General features: G+C 38.0%; 1 protein-coding gene across 1 annotated transcript in view; it reads left to right on the forward strand.

The window, feature by feature from the left end:
- The first annotated feature begins 3539 nt into the window (after nt 1-3539).
- The window catches only part of BMPR1A (bone morphogenetic protein receptor type 1A), a 34896-nt gene continuing 13606 nt past the window's right edge, over nt 3540-24829 (forward strand). Inside the window, exons 1-5 of the mRNA XM_080831636.1 lie at nt 3540-3769; nt 10456-10618; nt 12973-13075; nt 17171-17267; nt 17431-17530. Of these exons, the coding sequence (XP_080687762.1) occupies nt 3700-3769; nt 10456-10618; nt 12973-13075; nt 17171-17267; nt 17431-17530 (533 nt within the window). The 5' untranslated portion in view covers nt 3540-3699. The remainder of the gene's footprint in view (nt 3770-10455; nt 10619-12972; nt 13076-17170; nt 17268-17430; nt 17531-24829) is intronic.

Raw genomic sequence — 24829 nt, forward strand, 5'->3', positions numbered from 1 at the left:
TTCTGCCTCAAGATCCTTGTATAGGCTGTTCCTTATGCCTAGAACTCACCCCTGTTTCTTTACCTGGGTAACTCTAATTCTTCAGATGTCAACTTAAATGTCGCTTTTTAGCATGGCTTCCCTTAGTCTTTCCAGATGAGATTAGGTCACCACCTCATGCCTCTCTTGGACCTGGCACTTTTCTTTCCTCACACTTAGCACAAGTTATGATTACATATGATTTGTACTGTCTTGTTCAGTGCCTGACTATCTTAATTGTCTTGTTTAATGCCTGTGAACTCCGTGAGGGCTGGGCCCGTTTTGCCCTCATCAGTATATTCTCAGTGTCTAGTACAGAATCATGTATATAATAGGTACTTAATAAATATTTAGGAAATAAATTAATAGTCAGTGCAAGGATACTGTTCCCGCAGGACTTCAGCATTAGAAGGAATCCGATGAATCACTCCTTTCCGTCATGTCTGTCATGTCCTTGACAGAGGTGCATTCACACTTTGTTCCTTTGATACTCTGTGAGCAAAGGCCCCCATCTTTGAGTTGTAATCTCAATTGTAGTCATTTCCCTGTCCTTTGCATTCCTGTCATTCCTCTCTGAAGTGTTGAAGAGGCCAGACCAGGTGGAATGAAGAAGGTGGTGACCCTCTTTGATTACAGCAGTGTGCCTCTATCCCTGCTTGATAAGGCCGCCTTCGTGTCTTAGCAGTTGTCATAAGCATATGTCATATGGAGCTGGTAGTCAGCTAAAACCTAACATTTTTCTTTTAAAGATTAAGGCTTTTCCATTGTTAGACTACAAATGAGGCAATTGAAGCCATTTTTACCTTTAGCCTTCTGTTGGCTGATAGCTGTTTTTTCCGGCTATCAGAATTTCTTGAAGACAGATTGTTATAGATCACACCTGTTACTTCCTGTGACATGTTATAAACATGTATGAGAGGAGGAAACTTTATTGAGCACCTATTCTATACCAGGCTCTCCTTTATGATACGTAATTTACATTGTATGACCTACATACAATATACAGCAAGGCAGTCTGGGGTAGCAGTTAACACATGGACTCTGTGGACTCTGAGCTTCTTGAGTAGAATTAGAGCCCTGCCGCTTACCAGTAAATGCCTTAAATTGTGCTTGCCTCAGTTTCCTCATCTGTAAAATTAAAATAATAATTTCACCTCCCTCATAAGGTGGTTGTGATGATCTGATAAATAAATATTATATTCAAAGCATTTATAATGGTGCTGGTACATAATTAGAGGTGAATATGTATTAGCTATTACCTCATTTAGTTCTTAATGATGAGTTAATAATGTAATTTCAGTTTTACAGATGAGGAAATCATCCAGAGAGGTCAGGTTCCTTATTTCAGGCAGATCAGGATTTGAACTTGTGCCCAGCATAGCAGTCACAGATGTTTATGGGGAAGAATCACACATAATCCCCTTCCTGTGAAAGGGGCTATGACTGTGGCAGGTGCTTAGAGTCTCCTCAGCTGCTCTGCAGGATGCCTTGGTTGTCCTGCTAGTGATACTAGACCACATACCAGCTTTAAATAAATCGATGAGGAAACAATGAGTCTGGAAGAGGGAACCAGTCAGAGCAATCCGTCTCCTGCCCATGACCATGAGCTACTTGAAGCAGGGACTGTCACACTCATATTTGTATTCTAGCACCTTGCACTGATGTGTCTTGTGTACTCAGAAAGGGCTCTTGGTGCGTGGAAGTGAGTGGAACTACGGAGCAGAGTGGGGAATGAGTAGCTACTAAGAGAGGCAGAAATGATGCCAGGGTTTTTGCCATGCGTGACCAAAGAGATGGCATCACCTTCCTCTGTGATAGTAAATGCAGAAGGAGGCAGGCCTAGAGGGTTCAGAAGGAAAGTTAATGCTTTTGATTTAGACGAGTGGTGTGTAATTCTAGTAGAGATACTTAATAAGCAAATAGAAATATGACAGGAGAGCAGGGTTGGAATTATACTGCAGACTGCTTTTGAATTTGAAACCTGGAACAAGTATCCCTAGAATCACAGTTGTGTAATTTCAAGAAGGGAGTTTTCCCAGGAAATGCTATTAAGTCACATTATAGATGTTTTCTGTAATTATTTTAGATTTTATGTCTTACTCTCTCAGCATTATGTAGATGAGAACCAATTTAATTTTATAGTAGAGAAGTGAGAAATTGTAGAGAGTTTAGAAGTCAGCCATATTAAAATGCACAATATAAATGACACTCTATAAACCTTATTTCCTCAATACTGTGCCTTTGAGGAGCTAAGTAAAGTGAAAAATTCTTAGGTTGATAAAATAGAAAGCTCAGGTTGTTTGTGGTAGAAATCATGCTAGGGGTAATTGTGTCAAGAATAAATAAAATCTTTTTCATTCAGGAATAGTTCAGGCTGAAATCAATAAAATCAATTGTCTGAACCAGTACAATGGGAGAAAAAACAGAATTATACTCATCTATATACTAACTAGTGAGGGTTTTTTTGTTACCTATTTCAACTATTTTATAGTTGCCAGATCCTAACCTGGGAGATTATGTTTCACATCATCCATATTAAAAGCTCAATTTTATACTAATGAAGTCAGATTTGCAATATTTTAGGAAAATAATTTTAAGATATATTTCTGTTGCTTTAATGATGAAGCACACTGCATATTTAAATATGTGTGATTATCTAGGTAGCCTTTCTCTTCTATGGAATAAATTATTTATTGCAAAGATTTGAGGTGCTTTTATCACATCTATTAGGATTTGAAAGATTATTGATGAATATTTTAAATTTTAAAATTTAAATTTTAAATTCATTTTTTAAAATTCATTTCTTTAAATTCATTTTTTCCTGCTTTTGTCTTAATATATTTAGAAATTGTTACTAATAAAATAATTAGAGCAGCCAGAAAAGACTATCTGGGTTATTTAGTGTACTTGTTTTACATATGATTACTCTGAGATCAGGAGAGGTGGCAACCTATTTACTGAATTATTTAAGCTTTTGAATTACAGTGCCTTTTTGTTGTTGGAAATAAAGATAGCTTTATTCCTTAAAAATGTATTTCATGGGGCGCCTGGGTGGCTCAGTGGGTTAAAGCCTCTGCCTTCGGCTCAGGTCATGATCCCAGGGTCCTGGGATCGAGCCCCACATCGGGCTTTCTGCTCAGCAGGGAGCCTACTTCCTCCTCTCTCTCTGCCTGCCTCTCTGCCTACTTGTGATCTCTGTCTGTCAAATAAATAAATAAAATCTTTAAAAAAAAAATGTATTTCATTTCTGAGTGGCTCAGTTGGTTAAGCTTCCAAGTCTTGATTTCAGCTTGGGTCATGATCCCAGAGTTAGGAGATTGAGCCCCACGTTTAGCTCCATGCTGGGCACGGAGCCTGCTTAAGATTCTCTCTCCCTTTTCCCCTCTCCCAATTCTCTCTCCCTCTCTCCAACCCCAAAATGTATTTCATTATTTAAAGGTATGTTTGAGCATTTGTTTTTCTCTGTTAGTTTTGAAAACTTTCCAGAATTCAGTTATATTCATTATCTTTTTTGTATTTTTATCTTTCAGGAATCAGGAGAAAGCAGTGGAAGTTGAAGTCATTGTCAAGTGATTGAGACCTTCTGCAAGAAAATCATCTGGATAAAAGTCATTTAAATTAGTGACATAACAGGACCAGTTATTAGAGGTGACAGTATACAGGAAACATTAAAATTGAACAATGACTCAGCTGTATATTTACATCAGATTATTGGGAGCCTATCTGTTCATCATTTCTTATTATGTTCAAGGTAAATCATTGTTCATTTAAGTAATCTTATCTTTTTCAGTAATTTATTTCTATGTTTAAAACACTCATTTTTGAAACTGCTCCTTCTCCTCATGTCCCTTTTTGAACAGTTAGGCTCAGTATTGCCAGCATAGCTTTTAAGTAAAAAGGCAAAGAATAAGTACATGCCAAATAATTTTGAACTTGACTGTGGTAGAACCATTGTCAAGTATTTGTTAAATTTCAGCCTCTCTGAATCTGTTCTCTTACCATAACATAGACACTATGATATGCAACATTAAGTCTTGTGAGGATTAAATGAGATAAAGTATAAAATGAAGTATCTGTCCTAGTTAAGACTAAGACACGGGGTAACAGGTACTCAAGACTTAGTTTTAAAATTCCTTTCTCCTTTAAAATACAATATGGAATAAAGGTAAATAATTAAAAAAATCATTTTGTCATCATTAAAAAACTTCAGAAATGTAATTTGCATTTCTGTGTGTGCTAAATACTAAAATTTCTTCATCGAATACTCAAAGTTTTATTTATGAACAACATTGTAATTTTGTGTTCACAGCTTGGAACTCCCGAACAGGAAATTATTGTGATGACTCTGAGGATCACATGGGCTATATTTGCACGTGGGCTTTTTCCCAGATGGTTTAATTAGGACATCATTTCAAACTGAAGAGATAGTACTGTTTTGCAAAAGGTTTTTAGATTAAAATTATTGGGTCTCTTCATTCTCTTAAGTTTAGATTAAAGTTATTGGATCTCTTCATCCTCTTAAGTTTATGTCATCACAGATTGTTCTTTCATAATGTTTCATTAACAGTAATAAAGATTAATATCTACAAGTAAGAAATAGAATTAACAGCACAAATATTTTGACAGTTTCATTAAAAAAAAAATTATTTAGGGGCACCTAGGTGGCTCAGTTGGTTAAGCACTGCTTTCAGCTTGGGTTGTGATCCCAGGGTCCTGGAATTGAGCCCCGCATCCAGCTGTCTGCTCAGCGGGAAGTCTGCTTCTCCCTCTGCCTCTCCCCCTGCTCATGTTCTCTCTCTCTCTCTCTCAAATAAGTAAATAAAATCCTTTTGAAAAGTATTTGTTTATTTTAGAGAAAGAGTGTGCACACTAGTGAGGGAAGAGGCAGAGAGAGAGAGAGAATCCCAAGCAGACTCCCTGCTGAACATGAAGCCCAAAGTGGGGCTCAGTCTCATGACCCTGAAATCATGACCTGAGCTGAAACCAGGAGTCAGACACCTAACCGATTGAGCCACCCCAGGTGTCCATGACATTTTCATTTTAAAGATAAAGTCTGTAGCTTCATATTTTATTTTAGGTGTAATTAATACCTTTAGTATTTTCTTGCTCAGAATACAGAAAGCCCTCTTCTAAAAGCCACTTTTTTTGGTGAAATACCAAATTATTTAATAAAATACCTTTATTTAACAGCTCTTGTTATATGTCTTGTTGAGCAGCATCAGCCAAAGCTGTCATAGTTTTGAAGATGAGTTAAATCAGTAGTAGCATATTTGCTGTCTCACTCCCAGGTAATCAGTATTTGATGTTAATTTTTTTTTTTTAATCTGTGTAGATCACATGAGGCAATATAATTCAAAAATTTTTCCCTACCCTGATTCAAACTGTACTATAAACTTTTATTAGATGAAATGAATTGGTAATTAGTTATCAGGTGTAAGTGAAAAATCTTAATAAGAATCACATTTCTGTGATGAATAGCCAAATATTTACATTTCCCTTCAAAAAGATTAGTTTTAGAGTTGCTTTAAATAAAATAAAAATATTTAGTCTTAAAGAAAAGAAAAACCAATATAGAAGAAAATGTTATTTCTTAGAGATTACCAAGGACCAGAGAGTGATGTTAGTGGAAGTAACTTGACTTTATCTTCAACTTTAGCTTCAGTTGCGTCTTGAGAAAGTAAATTTCTCCATATATTGGTCTCCTTGTTGTAAAATAGAAACAATAATACATATCCTAGATGTAAACAGGAATTTTTGGAGCATTAGATGTTTTGATAAAGATTTAAGTCCTTTACATTGAGATGGTTGGAACAAAGAATGAGTCACCTAATGTTAACATTAATTGCTATTTAGTTCTTGTTTTTGGCTTGGTCACAAGTTTTAGGAATGGATTTTAGCTTTAAGAAACTGCCTACAAACAGTGACTTAAACAAATAGATTTATTTTTTGATGTAGATGGTAGATATTTGCTGTTTGCTCATTCAGTAGTTGAATGGTGTCAGGGTTGACATCTGTAGTTTTCTTGACTTTTCCCTAATGGTTATAAAACGACTGCTGTTATCTACATTGGAGGAAGGAAAAATGAGGAAAGGGTCAGCACTGACTTCAACTGGATGTTATTTCAGAAAAGCAAAATGTCCCCAGAAACCAACCTTCTGCCAGCAGATTTTATCATGTTTTGTTGGATAAACTGAAACAGTTGCTAGGGCTACTGGGAAACTGGGAGACAGAATTGTGACAGTCAGCTTAGATTAACGTAAGTCCATTACCTATGGCCGGACACATGTCCCACCAGACAGAAACAGAGTTTGACAGGAAGATAGGGAAAATAGATATCCTTTGGTTAACTTAAAGAGTCTGGAACAGATTCTTTCTCTTCTGTCAGTTAAGGTGTTTTCAACTATAAGTAACAACAACAACAACAACAAAAAACACCAATTCAGAATAGCTTAAACAATAAGGAAAATGTTGTATTACAAAACAAGAAGTCTGAAGGTAGGGGGACTTCAGTAAGTCCATTCCTTGGCTCATCAAGTTTTTTCTCTTTTTCAACTTTGTTCTCCTCCACCTATTAATTTAGCCCTAGGTTAACTCACTTCATGGCCACAGTGTGGCTGCTGTGGGGCCAGGGATCCCATGTAGATATGGCAGTTTTGCGTTGGCAGCATTCGGTAGAAGACAAATGGATGTCTCTCATGTCTCTTTCTAATTGGTAAAGAAATCTTTCCCCAGGCACCTCTCCTCTTCCTCCCCCTTCCTCTTGCAGCAGACTTCCTTCTCACTTTATTGGCAGAATTAATTTATCCTCTTGTGTAAGCGGAGGCAAGGGGAATGGAACTAAAATTGTTGGATTGGACAAAACAGTTGTCTCTACTGAGGGTAGGGCTGTGCTTCCCTGAATCACATGGAGGACGGAGCAAATACTTAAAAAAGGGTGTTTGTGTGTTGTTAGCAAGGTAAAGGGGGAAAGAACACCTAACAGCATCTGTTGCAGGGTACCACATCTGTCCACCTAACATCATCCATACCTTACATCATACGTACCCTTCTTACATGCATATACTGAAAGTGCCCGTGTTGTTGGAAATATTCAGTTCCTCCTCAAAGGTATATATGTATGTATAACCCAGAGGTTTATCCACTTAATGCACTCGGCCACTCATTCAGGACTTTTGGGTAGTATGTAACCTTGTCCACCAGGTTCACATGGACCTCTTCATGGTCTAGCAGTGAGTAGCTAAGAGAAATTGTAGTGCCCAACACACCTAGTATTCAGTGATGAAGAAGAAATTGGATAAGTCCTATATAAACTCCCATATAGAAGGACAGCTTGGAAGCCACCTTCAGTAATCACTGCTCCATAGCACATAGGTTAAGGAGAATTGTTACTGATGTCCCATTGATGTCTCATTGATGTCCCAATGGTCTCTCCTGCTCTCCTACCGTTTGCCTTCTGATTCCTATTCTAGACATTGTACCTTAAGGATGGGGGAGGACTTTCTCTGCTTTGTACAAAGGAAGCCCCTAGATTGCTGGGAAAGCAAGAAAAATTATTTAGTCAGGAAAAAAAAGGTAAAATTATTGATGCCAAAAATTGCCATTAATGACAAAGGTGGTATAAACGTGTCTATAGTCACTTGTCTCTTTTAGCCATTCACCTCCATATTTATATATATTTAGTTTTTTCTCAGTTGTTACACTTGAACATGTAAACCTGAAATATTTTTTTGCATGTATTTGTTTTGAAATACAACCTATAGCTTCGGCCCACCCAGACCTCATAATTTTATGCTTCGTAAACACAGGACTAGTGAGTAGAAAGAGATTGGCATATTGTAGAACTAACAGAAAGCTAGCATGCCTACGCATGGTGGAGGGTAGGTGCTGTGAGTTGATGTTAGAGAGGTACACAGGGTCCAAATTCTGCTGGTGGTGGGTGTGGTGAAGAAGGTTGGAGTTTATACTGAGTGCATATGGAGTCATTAATTGGTTTTAAGCAGGGGGCATGACAGGATCAGATTTATGTTTATAAGCTAACTCTGGCTCCTGTGTGGGAAATGGATGGGAGGGCCCAAGAACAGAAGTTGGGAGGTCAGAATGGAGATTCCTATCAGAAGTGGCACTGCATGATGGGCCTAGGTAATAGCAGTGAAGTTGGAAAAAACTGGAAAAACTTGAGATCTATTTTGGAGGTTGGGCCAAAAGACTTGGGGAGATGGGTTTGAGGAGATACGTTGGTGAGTTCCATTTTGGACAAGTTAATTTTGAGATTACTTAAGCAGCTTAAGGCTGGAGGGGTAAATCTAGGAACCATCAACAAAGAGATTTGTTTAAACCATGGGATGGGTGCTGTCACCTAGGGAGATAGTGTCAAGAGGCTGTTGCTTTGTTATTTTTCTCTGCATCCGTGCCTCTATTTAGGGAAATCTTACAACTTTAAGATACAGCTTAGTTTTCATTGCTTTTGACACCTAGGCCAAGTTTGTGTTCCGGGCGCCTTCCTTTGTTTACCTTTGTATTATATCACTTTTCACAGTGTATTTGTTTATGTCTTATTGCCCTTCCCTGTTTCTCAAGGACCAGATCAGTTTCCAGCATTCAGTAACTTGCTTGCCCATAGCTGGCCTCTAATCAATATTTTGTTAAATAAATATTTGAGGTAATATAAACCCCAGGTGCAAATTATTATAATTAGGGTTTTTAATTTCCTAAATTCAGATAGTGTTTTGGGAAATTATGTGTGTTAACCATGCTATAACTTTGAATATTCTAGGTATTGGTGATCTTTTAGTGTGATCTTTGTTATTAAGTAATTTCTTCATTTATACCCTTTTTTTATATGTAATTAAGCCCTTTATTATACATTCATGTCTATATATAACCTTGAGTTGAATTGAGCAGGAATTATTATCACCATTTTTTAGAGATAGAAGAGCTTCAGAGAATAACACCTATGCATATATTTGGGAGTTGAACCCTTACCTTCACACTGTTACTTTCATGTCATTTCTACCATACTATACCACTTTCTCTGTGTTTCACTAGATTTTTGAAAAATTAATTGCATGTAGTATATTATTTACCATTTGTTCTCCATGCTTAGATTAATGCTTCCTTCTGTTATCGTAGTGGATTTTAAAGCTGGTGAGGAGACTTCAGATGGCCTCTAGTTCTGTGGTCTTACTAAGTAAATGAGGTCTGGAGAAGTGACATGGCTGGTCCATGATTATCCACCTAGCTAAACTGTGGTGAGACCATCATAGGACCATAGTAGACCACAGTACAGGTCTCCTCATTTTTAGCCTAGTGGATTTCTTCTGTTCTTGCCCACCATGCCTTTTTGTTACTTTTTACAGTTGATGTTCCTAACGTAAATGAGGTCTTTAAGCTTTTTATTAATTTAAAGGGTTAAATGAAGATTATTAAAATTCGAAGCATGGAGTCACTAAAAAAAAATAGCAGGACATTCTTTTCCTGTTATGAGTATGTATTTGTGTGTTACTTTTTCTTTTCAGTAGTTCATTTTGCCTGTACGGCTAAATTTAAATTCAAGTCCACATTATACTTGAGCCACTTATCTAACTTTTATAATGAAGTGTTGTTTATACACAATTCTCTTAATATTTTATACCTGTTTGGCTCTATATTTTATTCCCTGGAGGTCAGCCCTACAGGAATAGGCTAGCCAATTTCAGTTGATTCAGAGGGAAGGAAGAATTACTGAAACATTTTAGTTCTGTTCTGCTTTCAGCCTGGAAGATTCAGTACCAAATATGACAGTATCTGTCATTTGAGGCTACTTGACTCTAATGCAAGAACACAGTAATATTTTCATAAGCTAACTACTGCCCTACAGTAACCTTCAGTTTCTGGCAGCATAGGCTGGATTTGAACCAATGACCTTGAGATAAAAGGCACCAGATAATATGATTAGTCTCCTTGCTCTCACAATTCCCTTACTTAAGCAAGTAAAGTCCAAAACGAAATGCTTAGTAACTCCACTTCCACCTAGAGGCACAAATAAAGGACTTTTTTTTTTTAAAGCTAGTCCCACGTCTTGAGCCAAGGAGTTTAAGAACTATAATTCATGTATTTTTTGTAATGATTGGAAACAATCCGACTTCCTGAAATTGCTTCCCATTTTGCACCTTTCTTACAAGTCATGACAATATTCTACCTTTGCCACATTGTTTGTCTTCCACTGTGCAAAATTTGTGACACAGTCCTCTCTGTATGTCTCTCAAAACCTGGGATGGTTTTTCTGTGCTCAATAGGTTATTAACAAATGTTAAATGTATGAATGAAATGTATTTTTAATTAAACACAGTAGCTGCCATACTGTAATAAGAAAACCTAGAAACTTCTCATTGGAAATTGAAATGAAAAAAATTAGCTTTTCAGAAATGGTTTATTCACAAATTTCATATTTGAATACAGGGCAGAATCTAGACAGTATGCTCCATGATACTGGGATGAAATCGGACTCTGACCAGAAAAAAGCAGAAAATGGAGTAACCTTAGCACCAGAGGATACCTTGCCTTTTTTAAAGTGCTATTGCTCAGGACACTGCCCAGATGATGCTATTAATAACACATGCATGTAAGTATTTTATGCAGCCCTTCTTGAAGTTATGAGAATAGGAGTGCATTTGATGCTATTTTAGGAATTGTTCACATTGTTTAATGTTTTTTTTTCCCCCTTAATTTTATGTGGTATCTTTCCAAAGAGCCAAAAAGCTCTTGTTCTGCGTATGGGAACATTTAGTACTACTACATGATTGATGGTTCTTTTCTTACAGTAACATTGTAATATCCCTTTTAAAGGAGATGAAAGGAATCTGGTATTTATCTAACATTTTGAGTTTATTTAATAATCTTTTTATCATAAAGTTTATTGATAATTTATTGTAGAAAATTTAGAGATTACCAAAAAAGCAATTCACCCCAATCTTAAAATTCTGAATTGGTTGAAATATTTTACCAAAAGATAGGGGTTGATATTGTGATATTTAATTAATTTTATGTTACTTTCTTACAAGTGAGCTCCCAATCCAAGCCTGATTTATATGACAGTTTTAATTTTCCTACTTAATTTTATGTTCACTTTGCAACACATTTGTAAATGATCATATAATTCTATTCCATATTGTTTGGGGACATCAAAGAATTGACTTATTAGCCAAAAAAATTCCCTGAATGACACACTCATCAATTAATTAATTGTGTCCCTTTTATGAAGGTAATAACATCCTACTTTGAATGTCACCAGATGTAAAGCAAAAAAGTATACATGTAAAATACTGAAATTATATGAATAGCTCACCATGTCTTAAATTTGTTGTTTTGTCCTCTGGTGGTGATTGAATTTATCATGACGGCTTGGATGATCTGTCACAGGGGTGTGTTCCCCACTGTGGCACCAAGTAATTTCTTGCCAAAATTCTTGTCTATAGTATGTGCCTGATATGTGTGGGCTGTTAGTGGTTTAGTAATCCAGAATAGAACTGAATCATTAATTTTAACAGACTTTTGCCCCATACTTAGCATTTTTCCCTACAAAAAAGTAATAATTCTGCAAGAGTCTTTTAAGTAGAAATAATATACTTACTGATGTGAATAAGTAAGAACACCCAAAAACATTTTTTTTTAAGATTTTATTTATTGATTTATTTGTGAGAGAAAGAGAGAGAGAGAAAATCTAAAGCAGACTCCCAGCTGAGCATGGAGCTTGATATGGGTCTCAATCCCACAATCCTGAGACCATGACCTGGGCCAAAATCCAAGAGTCAGACACTACTGACTGAGCCACCCAGGCATTCCACACAAAAAAAACTTCCACAAGTGTCTTCCTACCCATTAAAGTCTAAATGAATATGTTAGGGATAAACTCCAACATACTAATACTAAAATGATAACATTTCATTAAATACATATATATGTACATTTCTTGAAGCTATTCAGAAGTTATCCCTTTTTTCTTATTGCATTCGGTAAAACACACCTCTCACGATCTTAGTCAGTTTGTTATTCCCAAATATATTTTTCTTTGTCATTTAGTCTGGTTTTGTGTTTCATAGAAAAGTTGTTTTTATTTATTGTCTATTGTATGTGAATACTGAAAATTCTATGGATAAAAAGAGGAAGTCTTTTTTTTTTAAGATTTTTATTATATGATAGACAGAGATCACAAGTAGTCAGAGAGGCAGGCAGAGAGAGAGGAGGAAGCAGGCTCCCTGCTGAGCAGAGAGCCTGAGGTGGGGCTCGATCCCAGGACCCTGAGACCACGACCTGAGCCAAAGGCAGAGGCTTTAACCCACTGAGCCACCCAGGTACCCCAAGAGGAAGTCATTTTTTTAAAAGATTTATTTATTTGAAAGAGAGAAAGCAAGCATGTACGAGTTGGGAGAGGGGCAAAGGGCCGGGGGAGAGAGAGAGAGAGCGCAAGTAAATCTCAAGCAGAGTCCCCACTGAACATGGAGTCTTGCTCACAGGGCTTGATCCCACAGCCCTGAGATCTTGACCTGAGCCTAAGCTGAAACCAGGAGTCAGACACTCAGTTGATTGAGCCACCTATGTGCCCTAAAGAGGCAGCCATTTTTACACATATTTTTAAAACATCAAGATTCTTTACTTTGTAAAATTTTATAAATCAGCTTTCTGTGATCACGTAACTGTGATTAGCAAAGAGAAGTTACATAGTCATATTTAGAGGACTCATTTTAAAAGAAATCTTTTTTCCCCTTGGACCATTAGGTTTTAGTTCAGACGTGACCTCTTTCATTTGCCTGAAAGCCCATAGAGTTTTGCCAATAAATAACACGAACGTAGTTCTAGTTCAAAAAACAGGAACTAAAGGCCATTAGTATCCAGTCACATTCAAATTGAGATTTAATTGGTACTTTCTGATGTAACGTTATGTTTTTTTGTTCTTTTTGTGGGGGTCTTTTCTTTTAGAACTAATGGGCATTGCTTTGCCATCATAGAAGAAGATGACCAGGGAGAAACCACATTAGCTTCAGGGTGTATGAAATATGAAGGATCTGACTTTCAGTGCAAGGTAAGGATCTCCACTGGGGCCTCTGAAATAAAGAAGGGAGGGACCACATGAAAAGTATTCATCTCTCCAGGAGGAGTGTGCCTGATCTGCTCATCACTGTATCTTCTCGTAAATCAAATATATTGGAGGAAGCTTAGCTCTTGCTTCAAATAGTAAGATTGTGGTAATTGAAGTTCCAGATTTTTTTTTTCAGATTATTTTACTTTTAAAAAAAAGGTTTAAATCATCCTGTTTGCAAATTGTCATGACTGCAAAAAATATTGTCACAGTATCACCCATGGATTATAAAACTGACTGGAAAGACTTTAGGGTAATGGGCAGTAACCTTTGTGTCACTGAGACAAGTCCTTGTAAGGAAATCTCAGTGGAGTTATTTTAACAGCAGCAGCAAAGGCATTAGAGGGCTGGTAAGAAAGAGTTTATGAACATCCTGATGGCTGTCGGGTATAAATCTAATCTCTTCAAAATCCTGTGCAGTAATTTTACCCTAGCAGTCCTTCGAGTGTTTCTGAAAAACAGTTTCAGACGGAACTGTTTGTGACAAATTTAAGGTTCGACTATTTTAGGAAGTTATTTCCATCATTAAGAAATTCTCAGGATTGATAGAAACTTTAAAGGTTATATGGTCCAACCTCTGCTAAAGTTCGGGATCCCTCCCCCCACACACGTATTGCATCCCATCTGTTTTCTAGTGTAACACCTCTAGTAATGGGTCCTCGCCTCCCAAGACCACCTGTTTCGTCTGTATGAACAACCTGACCTGATTTTTAGAAAGCTCTTCCTTCTAGTGACTATAAATCTCTTCCTGCCCCTTTGGACCACAGAGGACAAATCTAAAGCCTCTTTAATAAGACAGACCTTTACTATGTGAAGAAAGTTTTCTGTGTGGTCCTGCCTTCCTCCCCATACCCTCTCATCTTTGCCTGGTGAAAATGCGAGTTCCCGGTCACCTCAACTGCTCCGTGTGTGATCAGCTTCAGTTACTCTGGTTTCTCAGGGTTGTATGCAGAATCAAGTGTGGTTTGACCCGGGGTGGTGGGGGAGGGAGATAAATAGCTCCTTTCTCTTTTTCTAAATACAGCCAAATCTCATGTTAGATGGCAGATTGTCATACCACACTCTTGAAACCTGCCGAGCTTCCCATCAGCTGAAATCCCCATCTTTCACTCACGCTACTGCTGAACCACATCTCTTGCATTCTTTGTTGGTTCTTTTGGTTTCTTGACACAAATAGGAGGATGGGAATGGAATGACTTTTGTTAAACAGTTGTTACATACTTGTCTATGTTACATTTTATCATGTTAGAATTAGTCCTTTGCTGTAATTTGTAAGGATTTGGGGGGGGATGCTAATTTGATTATTTCTTCCAGTTTTATGCCATTTGCATGTTTATCAACCATGAACTCTGTACCTTTTATAATCACTGAAAATACGGAAGAAAGAACTGTAGTTAGAGCACGGAGCTCAGCAGTAATAACCAGTATCCTGCAAGCCCCCTAAACTAGGTGTATCATAAATTGAACTCACTAATAGAAGTTAGTTGTTAAACTTCACAGTCTGTATTCAAATCCACGTGCTGCTTCTTGCTAGCTGCAGAATTTTGGGGCAAGAAGCTTTTCTTTTTTCAAATTGTTTTCTTACTTCTAAAGGAGTTGTAAGGATCAAATGAGATAACATATATGTAAAGAGTTTAGCACAGAGGGCTTAATAAATGTTAGCTTTTACAATATTGATGATATAACTGAGCAGTCGTTAAGCTGGTTATGTGCATCCCTAAGTACACACAGACTGTTACACAAGGATCACATACATGCGTGGATAGTTTAGGGGAATTGCTTTCCCAAGCCTAGTCCTATATTGTACTCTTGAGCTGCCTGAGAACAGGGTTCCCCAGGCAGTTTCTGTTCCTTTCTCCCTTTGCACAATCGCCCATCTCCTGATTTACAGATCAAAGGCCTGGGACCGCAAACCTCATTTCCAGACAGTGTTGTAATTCACATCTAAGTATTTAAGCTCACATGACTCTGGTCAGATCACAGAATTGGACATGGATGGAGGATGGGAGCGGGGGAGTGCAGGAATAGAAAAGGTCCCTCCTCTACCTTGATCATCTGATGTTTGCCCACCCAGACATACGGTTAACTATCGAAGAAAGGTGGGACCTGAGGCTGCTATTGCTGTTCTTGGTCAAGCCACATCGGCTCTTCTAGGAGTTTATAAGCATTTTTGGCTTGTTCTAGAATCCCCAGTAGGATCATGTCACACTCACTAGAGCAGGAAGAATTTATTTATCAGATATTTAAGGTTTGCTTTTAATGTGCCAGGTACTTGGTGTAAGCTACCTCATTTCCTCGCAGTTACCCCACAAGGCAGGTGTTTTTGTCCTCCATTTTAGAACAGAGGAAACAGAAGCCCAGAGAGAAGTTCATCGTTCACAAAGTTAGTAAGTGGCAAAGCTAGGATTTAATAAGCTTTTTGGTTTCAGAGCCCTTGCTTTTTCCGTAATACCATGCTGCCTCCAAACTCTAGTTGGCCAAGTCTGCTTTCTTTTTCTTTTAAAAAAAGAAAGAGTATAACATTTAGCTCTTCAGTGTCCAGTACTCGTTCTTGCTAAAATCTTAACATCGCACCGGCCTTCCAGGCCTCTCTCTTCCTTTTGCTGGGTGTGCTCACCGGGCTTCAGCTTCAAGGGCAGGCACTCCTGCAGAGCGCAGGAGCCCTGGAGGACCTGTTGCTGTGTCCGGGAGAGCAGCTTCCACGTACGGTGCTGATCTGTGCCCCTCTCCTGCTGTCTCGTCAGCAGCACATTCGTTGCTTGGTGTCTGTCCTCTAACAGTGCCACAGAAACCCTTTCTTGGTTTTTCTTTAAGTTTTCTCTTCTGCAAGGCTCAGCTCATTTTGGTCGTTAGCCTTCCTGCAGCTGTTCTTGGAGCTTCGCAGCCCTTGTACTCATCTTCAGTTATGTACCCTTCATTTCATCCTTCATGTAAGTCTCCTCGGGCTGGGATTATTTCAGAGTCACCTGTATAACTCCTGAATTGTCTCTGTCTCCTCTTTTTTATGATCATTTACAAGTAAAAATTGTTTTAATGTTAAAAATTCAGTTAAAGTATAAAACTTGTGCTTTTGAAAGTTTCCAAATACTCTTGACCCACTTTCCCTGATAGAATCTCAAGTCCTGGACTCCTGAAGTCTTTCTTTCTGGCCATCTGATACTTAAGAATAGTATGGCCAATTTCTGTGCTTATATTGTTGCTACTTGTATAATGACAAGTAATTCCTTTCTGTTACTACTTTGGTCCAGAATGGCAGTTTTCCCAGGCAGTGCTGAAATGTCAGCATTCGAGTTAATAACTTGTCAAGTACTGTACCAGTCAAGTAAAACTTCACACATAATTGTTGGTGTCTGTTCTCATGACTACGGTGTTTTCCTGTGCTCATTTATTGACCTATTAGGGACACGTCTCATATCTGGTTGGTAGACTCTAAGAAACTCAGAAAAATGGCTTCTATATTTTGCCTTTGTCCTCACTGCATCTGCTTTAACTTGCTTCTACGTGGGGTTCATTAGTCTCAGTGTAGTTGTTGTAAGCAGTATCTTCTACCGACTCAACCACTCTTCCTGATGTCTCTTTTCTTTAGACTGGGACACCCTCCACCTAAGTAGTTTTGGTACTGCTCTGAGATCCTGTGTACCCTACTAGTTCATCATTATGATAAAATGTCTTATCCATGTTTTTTAAGGAAAAGATACCATGACTTACATTTTTACTGAAAACAAATGAAAAGGAATATATTAAGATAAGCCAAAGTTTTAGTGAAAAATACTTAATCAACTTTTGTTTGTAATTTATGGTTCAGTGTTCCAACACACCATCCACATACATACGTTCTCTTTAGGAAAAATAATTTCACAAACTTCACTATTTCAGCACAGATTCTAAGTTTTCAGTAGTCTTTTTTTTACACATAAAATTTGGAGGTCCTGTTCTTTCAGCTGAATTAGAAGTTATACTTAGGAATATTAAAAAAAAACTCATTATCAACCTTAAAATATCAAGCCATTTTTAATTTTATTATTACTTTTCCTCTAGGATTCACCAAAAGCCCAGCTACGCCGGACGATAGAATGTTGTCGGACCAATTTATGTAACCAGTATTTACAACCTACACTGCCCCCTGTTGTCATAGGTAGGTTAGCCGAAAAGGATGTGATCATGATTTTCAATAAAATATTTTCTCTGATTTTTACAATAAGCAAGCTTTCTAGAATTTAACACTACAAATTATTTTTCCCCTTTAATATGTGATAGAAAGATAATATGTATACTTCATTGTTTACTTCCCTTGTCAGGTCCATTTTTTGATGGCAGCATTCGCTGGCTGGTTGTGCTCATTTCTATGGCTATCTGCATAATTGCGATGATCATCTTCTCCAGCTGCTTTTGTTACAAGTAAGATAATTATTTTGATATGAAATATTTTGTTGAATATTAGATATGAGCAATTATTCTTTAAAAGCTAGTGCAGGGGCACCTGGGTGGCTCAGTGGGTTAAAGCCTCTGCCTTCAGCTCAGGTCATGATCTCAGGGTCCTGGGGTTGAGCCCCACATCAGGCTCTCCGCTTGGTGGGGAGCCTGCTTCCCCCTCTCTCTCTACCTGCCTCTCTGCCTGCTTGTGATCTCTGTAAAATAAATAAATAAAATATTTAAAAAAAAAAATAAAAATAAAATCCAGTGCAAAGAAATTACTGACCATTGAATACAGTTCAGACACCGTTAGCTTATATTCTCTGGTTCTATCTCCTTTAGGTTATAAGCTTCTAACTAGAATATAATTTTCTTAAGGGAAAAGAGGAGCTTTCTGCTAATCAGTTAGTTGAACCCAACTCTATACTTCTTGCTTCATTCATGAGTTCTTGTGATTTTTCTTATTTTTAGAATAATGAACTTTTATATATATGAATGTTGAAAATCTGTCCCAAAAAGCCAACTGCATTATCATTCTTAAGTTATTTGTGCCTTCAGAATTGTTTGTGTTTAGTCATGATTTCCCGAAAGAGAAGAGTAATAACAGGAGGGGATAAACTTCAGTAATAAAGCATTATCTTACTGGCATATGGATAGACCGAGAGATCAGTAGAACAGGTTACTAGACCCATAAACAGACCCAAGAATATAAAGAAATTTAGTATATGGTAAAGGGAACATTTCAGATCACTGGGGAAGAGTTGGATAATTCTATAAATGGATTTGGTAGTAGGTAGCTACATGGAAAAAGATAAAGATTTTTTTTTTAAAGATGAAGTTTAAGATGCAGTTTAATCAGTTACCTACATTGGAATAAATTTTACCCAGATTAGAGCTAGATATATGTAAAATGAAGTGATTAAAGCACTGGAACAAACCATGGCAGAATTTTTAAAAAATGATCTCAGAATGTGGAAGCCTTTTCTGAGTGTGACACAAGAATGAAAAACCACACCCACAGAAAACAAAACCTTAAAATTTAAAAAAAAAATTGTGTCAGCTACATAAAAATAAAACTTTACTATGTGGCAGAAACCACCATAAACAGAATACAGTGAAAAATATTGGCATCTCATATTACAGAGAGCTGATTTCTCAAACATGGAGAGCTTTTATAAATCAAAAAGAAAAAAACCTTAGCAGTTCAGTGGGAAAATGAATTATTTACCTAAAAGGAAGTACTTACAGCTCTTAAAAGCAAAATAAAAAGATGACTCAAGGGGTGCCTGGGTGGCTCAGTGGGTTAAAGCTTCTGCCTTCAGCTCAGGTCATGATCCCAGGGTCCTGGAATTGAGCCCTGCATTGGGCTCTCTGCTCAGCGGGGAGCTGCTTCCCCCACTCTCTGCCTGCCTCTCTGCCTACTTGTGATGTCTCTCTGTCAAATAAATAAATAAAATCTTTAAAAAGAAAAAAGACTCAAGAATACTCAGAATATGAAAAATATAAATTAAAGTCATACTGAGATACTGTTTTTCACGTTATACTGGCAAAAATCTTAAGAGACAGGTTGAGCGTACTTACTGTTGCTGCCTCCAGTAAAAAAAAAGCAAGCAGTAAAGAGTTTTGAACTTCTTTGTCCGACTAGGATGAGGAGAACAAGAGATAACATCAAAAAACTTTGGACCTTGTGAAGCTTTTGGATGAGTAGTAAGTGACTTTGCAGATCTAAAAAATCAGACTCCTAGGCTAGAACTTTGAGAAAGTAGCAACCAGTTTATATCCTAGAATTCTCCAAGAAGCTCAAGAATTGGCAGTACCGGGGCACCTGGGTGGCTCAGTGGGTTAAAGCCTCTGCCTTCGGCTCAGGTCATGATCCCAGGGTCTTGGGATCGAGCCCCGCATCGGGCTTTCTGCTCAGCGGGGAGCCTGCTTCCCTCTCTCTCTCTCTCTGCCTGCCTCTCTGCCTACTTGTGATCTCTGTCTGTGAAATAAATAAATAAAATCTTTAAAAAAAAAAAAAAAAAGAATTGGCAGTACCGGTTATCTCTGGAAGTAAAGTTGAGAGTGGTGGTAAAACCAAGAGTATTGCTTGAAAGTCTATTTTTAGAAAGTCAGATGCTGTGTGTGTTATGCAATACTGCATTAAGAAATCACTTCCAAACACAGTGGCTTAAAACAGCAATTATTATCTCTCACTGTGGGTCAGAAACTCAGGAGTGACTGTCTGGGTATCAGGATCTTTCATAATATCCAGCCAGCATCAGCAGAGGTTGTGCTCACCTGACGACTTTGCCTGGAGCTGGTAGATCACCTTCCAGAATAAAGGTAGCTCCCTTCTCAGGCTCACAAATTGGCGGGAAGCCTTAGTTTCTCTGATGGTGAGCCTCTCTGCAGAGCTGCTTGAGTGTCCTTGCAGTATGAAGCCTGGCTTTTTCCTCCTAGCGTGACCCAAGAGATCAAGGTAGAAACTGCAAATCTATATACAATCTAAACTCAAAAGTTACACCATCATGGAGCACCTGGGTGGCTCAGTCATTAAGTGACTGTGTTTGACTCAGGTCATGATCCCAGGGTGCTGGGATAGAGCCCTGCATCGGGCTGTCTGCTCGGCAGGAAGCCTGCTTCTCCCTCTCTCACTCCCCCTGCTTGTGTTCCCTCTCCCGCTGTGTCTCTCTCTGTCAGATAAATTAAAATATCTTAAAAAAAAAAAAGTTACACCATCACTTCTGCCACATTCTGTTGGTCACACAGGTCATTCCTACTGTGTTATGGAAGGGAACTAAAAAAGGACATGCTTACTGGGAGGTAAGGGTTGTTGTGGGCCATCTTTAATGGCAAGTACAACAGATGTTGAGATTCATGATTCCTGTTCTGAGGGTCACTTCCCCACCACCTCCCTAACAGAAAGCTAGAAAGTATATTCCCTGGAAAGAACAAAGATAATATTCTTAGCGGTGGCCCCCATTATTGAGGGTGAGGTATTACAGTGAAAATATGGTGATAAAGTGAACATTTACATACTGATTGGTGGGCGCCTCAACTATGCCAGAATGCTGTCAGCCAGGCTTATTCAAATGACAGATGGGAAGAATCTTCTTGGGGAAATCCATCCAGCCCAAGAGAAGAGACCTAAACCTGCTGACCTCAGTGGGCCCAATGAAACGGCCCAGGCAGTTATCTTACAGTGAAGCCTATAATCAGTAAGCCCCACTCACATACTAATAGCTGCCAATCAGGCAGTGAAACACACTAATCCCCAAAAAACAGGAGACAAATAAAGTGAGCCTTATGATTGCCTACCTTATTGCCCAGAGAGAATTTCTACCTACAGGACACGGAAGGAACCCAGGTGTAGTCCAGGAGGTTCTGACTCCAGGAGATGTAGCTAAGTCTGGAGTACGAATAGCAGTTATAGTTCATAGGACAGAGTACTGGAGAGGAGAGTGCTTCACAAGGAAAGAACTCTGGATATCTGCACAAGGTTCCTATCAAATATTCAGCTGAATCTTGAGCAGCACGTACAAGTGAGAAAACTACCCATGGCTGGGGTTTTGCTTGATAAGACTGAAGAAAACATTGTTCAATGCTCACACAATTCTGGGAATAGTGTCTGTTCCTACCAGCTGTGAGACTTGAAAACGTAATAATTCACAGGGCTTTGGTTAGAGTACTCGTAGGGGTCTTGGTTCAGTATTGGAAATAATTAGCCCTAGAAGAAATATGACACTGGTCCCACCTCAGAAGGGCTGTCCTGTTTCCAAATAGCTGCATCCTAGAACATAGTTCAAGAATATTTAAAGGAATACAAAAGTACTCAGCACCCAACAAGGTAAAATTCACAATGTCTGTATCCATTCAACAATCACCAGGCATGCAAAAATACAACCAATACAACCAATAATGAAGAATCAAAAACAGCAAGGTAGAACTGATCTAGGTTTTAGAATTAGTAGACAGGGGCATTAAAATAGTTATTACAACTGTATTTTATATGTTCAAAAAGTGAAATAGAGACATAGAAGATATAAAGACCCAAATCAAACTTAAGGAAATAAAATCTGTACTATCTGAGATGAAATGTACACTGGATAAGATTAATGGCAGATTAGCTACTGTAGAAGAAAATAGGCTCAGACATGAAGACACTAAACAAATGGAATGCCTGGGTGGCTCAGTCGTTAAGCATCTGCCTTTGGCTCAGGTCATGATCCCAGGGTGCTGGGATCAAGCCCCACATGGGGCTCCCTGCTCAGTGGGGAGCCTGCTTCTTCCTCTCACTCTGCTGCTCCCCCTACTTGTGCTCTCTCTTTCTCTCTGTCAAATAAAATCTTTTTTAAAAGAAGAAACTAAACAAACTAAACCATTAAAAAATAACTTAAAAAATAAATTAAGCACCAGTGAGTTGTGGGACTTCAAGCAGCCTAACGTGTGTGTGTGTGTGTGTGTGTGTGTGTGTGTGTGTTTTGAACAGTGCAGGGGTTAGGGGCACCGACCCCTGTGCAGTCAAAAAGATTTTATTTGGCAGACAGAACAGAGGGAGAAGAAGCAGGTTTCCTGCTGAGCAGGGAGCCCAGGGCTCAATCCCAGGACCCTGAGATCGTGACCTGAGCTGTAGGCAGAGGCTTAACCAACTGAGCCACCCATGCGCCTCTTTCCTTGAGCACTTTAAAGATGCTGCTGCTCTGCTTTATGCATTGTTTCCCCTGAAAAGTCAGCTACCACCCATCCTTACCTTTCTTCTTCTATACCTAATCTGCCCTTTTCCTCTGGCTGCATCTAAGATTTTTTTTTTCTTTATTACTGGTTTTGGGCAATTTGATAATGATGTACCTTGGTGTAGGTTTCTTTGAGTTTCTTGTACTTTGGCTCTATGGGTTTATAGTTCTAATTAAATCTGAAAAAGAAAATCTTGGTCATTTTTCTTAAAATATTTCGCTCTCTCTCCTCTTCTTTCCTTTTCTTTGGGAATTCCAGTATATATAGTTGACACTTGAACAACATGGGTTTGAACTGCCTTGGTCCATTTACATGTAGATCTTTTTTCAACACAGCATAGTACTGTAAATGCAATTTCTTTATCTCATGATTTTCTTAATACATTTTTTTCTCTAAGAGCTTACTCTATTTTAAGAATACAGCATATACTACACACCGGATAAAAAATATGTGATAATCAAGTATTTGTTTTATTGGTAAGACTTCCAGTCAACAGCAGGCTATTAGTAGTTGCATTTTGGGGGAGTCAGTTATACACAGATTTTTAAAAAAATATAAATGAGAGTAGATCGTGGATAAAATTAAAAACAAAGTTCTAGGGCGCCTGGGTGGCTCAGTGAGTTAAAGCCTCTGCCTTCGGCTCAGGTCATGATCCCAGGGTTCTGGGATTGAGTCCCATATCGGGCTCTCTGCTCAGCAGGGGGCCTGCTTCCCTTCCTCTCTCTCTGCCTGCCTCTCTGCCTACTTGTGATCTCTGTCAAATAAATAAAATATTAAAAAAAAAAACAAAGTTCTAGAAGTGTTATAAAGGTGTGGGTGAGTGTGGGAAGGATGGGCTGTCCTATAATGGTGGGGATTTGTAACTGGTATAACCTTCAAAGAGGAGGTCAGTCAAGCATTCCATCAAAATTCCAAACTCAGTTCTAACTTCTAGCAGTTTGCATACAGGTATGCAAGAAACTTTTTTCATTTTAGCCATATATGATGTAAAACTAGAAACAATGTAAATGTTCCTGGTGAAGGAATGGTTAACTGCAGTACAAGGGACTACTGTTCCTCCATGAAAGGAAAAGGAGGCCCTTTATGTACTGCTGTGGACTGAGCACCCGGATAGGTTGTGAAGTGAAAAAGCAAGATGCAGGACAGTATTTACGGTACACTACCATTTCTGGAAGAAACAAGAAAAACGGGAGGTGAACAGCAATGTATGTATTTTTATCTAAATAGACATAAATGCTCCTCAGAATATTACTGAAGAAATTGTGGAAATAGTTCCAGTTCCAGGTTTTTTCCAGTTCCTCCCTGATGGCGCAGGGAAGGGCAGGAGGAAGATTGTTCATTGCATGTACTTTTGTGCCTTTTAAATTTTAAACCATTTGAGTCAATTACCCAGGTAAGGTTTTAAAAATAAAATTCAAAAATGGCTAAGTGTATTGGGCTATCCAGAGAGAAAACAAATCTGACTGGACGCTTTCTATAATTTCCATCCTTTACTATAAGTGCCAAATGGGTTAAAGGACTCAATGAGAGAATTAGAATTTAAACACCCTTAAAACATGCTAATGATGTTAGGGTTGAGAAGATGGACTTAAAGCATAAAAGCATGTATCCAAGAGGGAGGAAAGACCACCACCGTAAGTGGAATGACAGGATACTAACAGACTGAGAAAAGACTCTTGTAGCATAATTACCAGATTTAGCATCCAGATTACATAAGGAATTCCTAATGAATCATTGAGAAAAAGAGAGAAAACATCCCTGTTGAATAGCAAGAATAGGTACTTCATAGAATAGGCAGAAACTATGACAAGCAGTTCACAGGAAAAAAATGAACTATAGGAAAAAATATGAACAGCCTAAAAATGTGCCAGTTCCAAGTTTGCACTAGAATATGGGGAAATGCACAATGTGATATTATACTTTATAATACATTAAAAATATAATAATAGTATTATATGTAGTATAATATATAGCATAGTGTATAATATACATAATAGTAATAATATAGTATATACTATATGTTCTATATATGTTCTGCATATAGTATATACTATAATAGTATAATATATGTTATATATTTCTATTATTATATCAGTGCATTTATAATATAAAATATATAAAATGTAGTATTATAAAGTATAAAATATTTTATGGCATAATATTATTACTATGCTTTATAAATTATTCCACTTTGGAGAGCAATTTAGTGATATCACTAAAATTGAAAGTATGTCTACTTTTGAGGGGCGTCTGGGTGGCTCAGTTGATTAAGTGACTGCCTTCGGCTTGGGTCATGATCTCAGGGTGCTGGGATCCAGTCCTGTATTGGGCTCCCTGCTAAGCAGGGAGCCTGCTTCTCCCTCTTCCACTCTCCCTGCTTGTGCTCTCTCTCTCTGTCAAACAAATAAATAAAATCTTAAAAAAAAAAAAAAAAGAAAGTATGTGTAACTTCAAGAAATTCTTACACTCCTGTTCAAGAGACTGGCACAAAAATAATTTTTGTGTTACTATTTGTATTAGCAAACTTTCAGAATTAACAAATATGGCTGTCAGAGTAAATTGTGGTAA

The sequence above is a fragment of the Martes martes genome (genome assembly GCF_963455335.1).
Source record: "Martes martes genome assembly, contig: scaffold_288, whole genome shotgun sequence".
NCBI lineage: Eukaryota > Metazoa > Chordata > Mammalia > Carnivora > Mustelidae > Martes > Martes martes.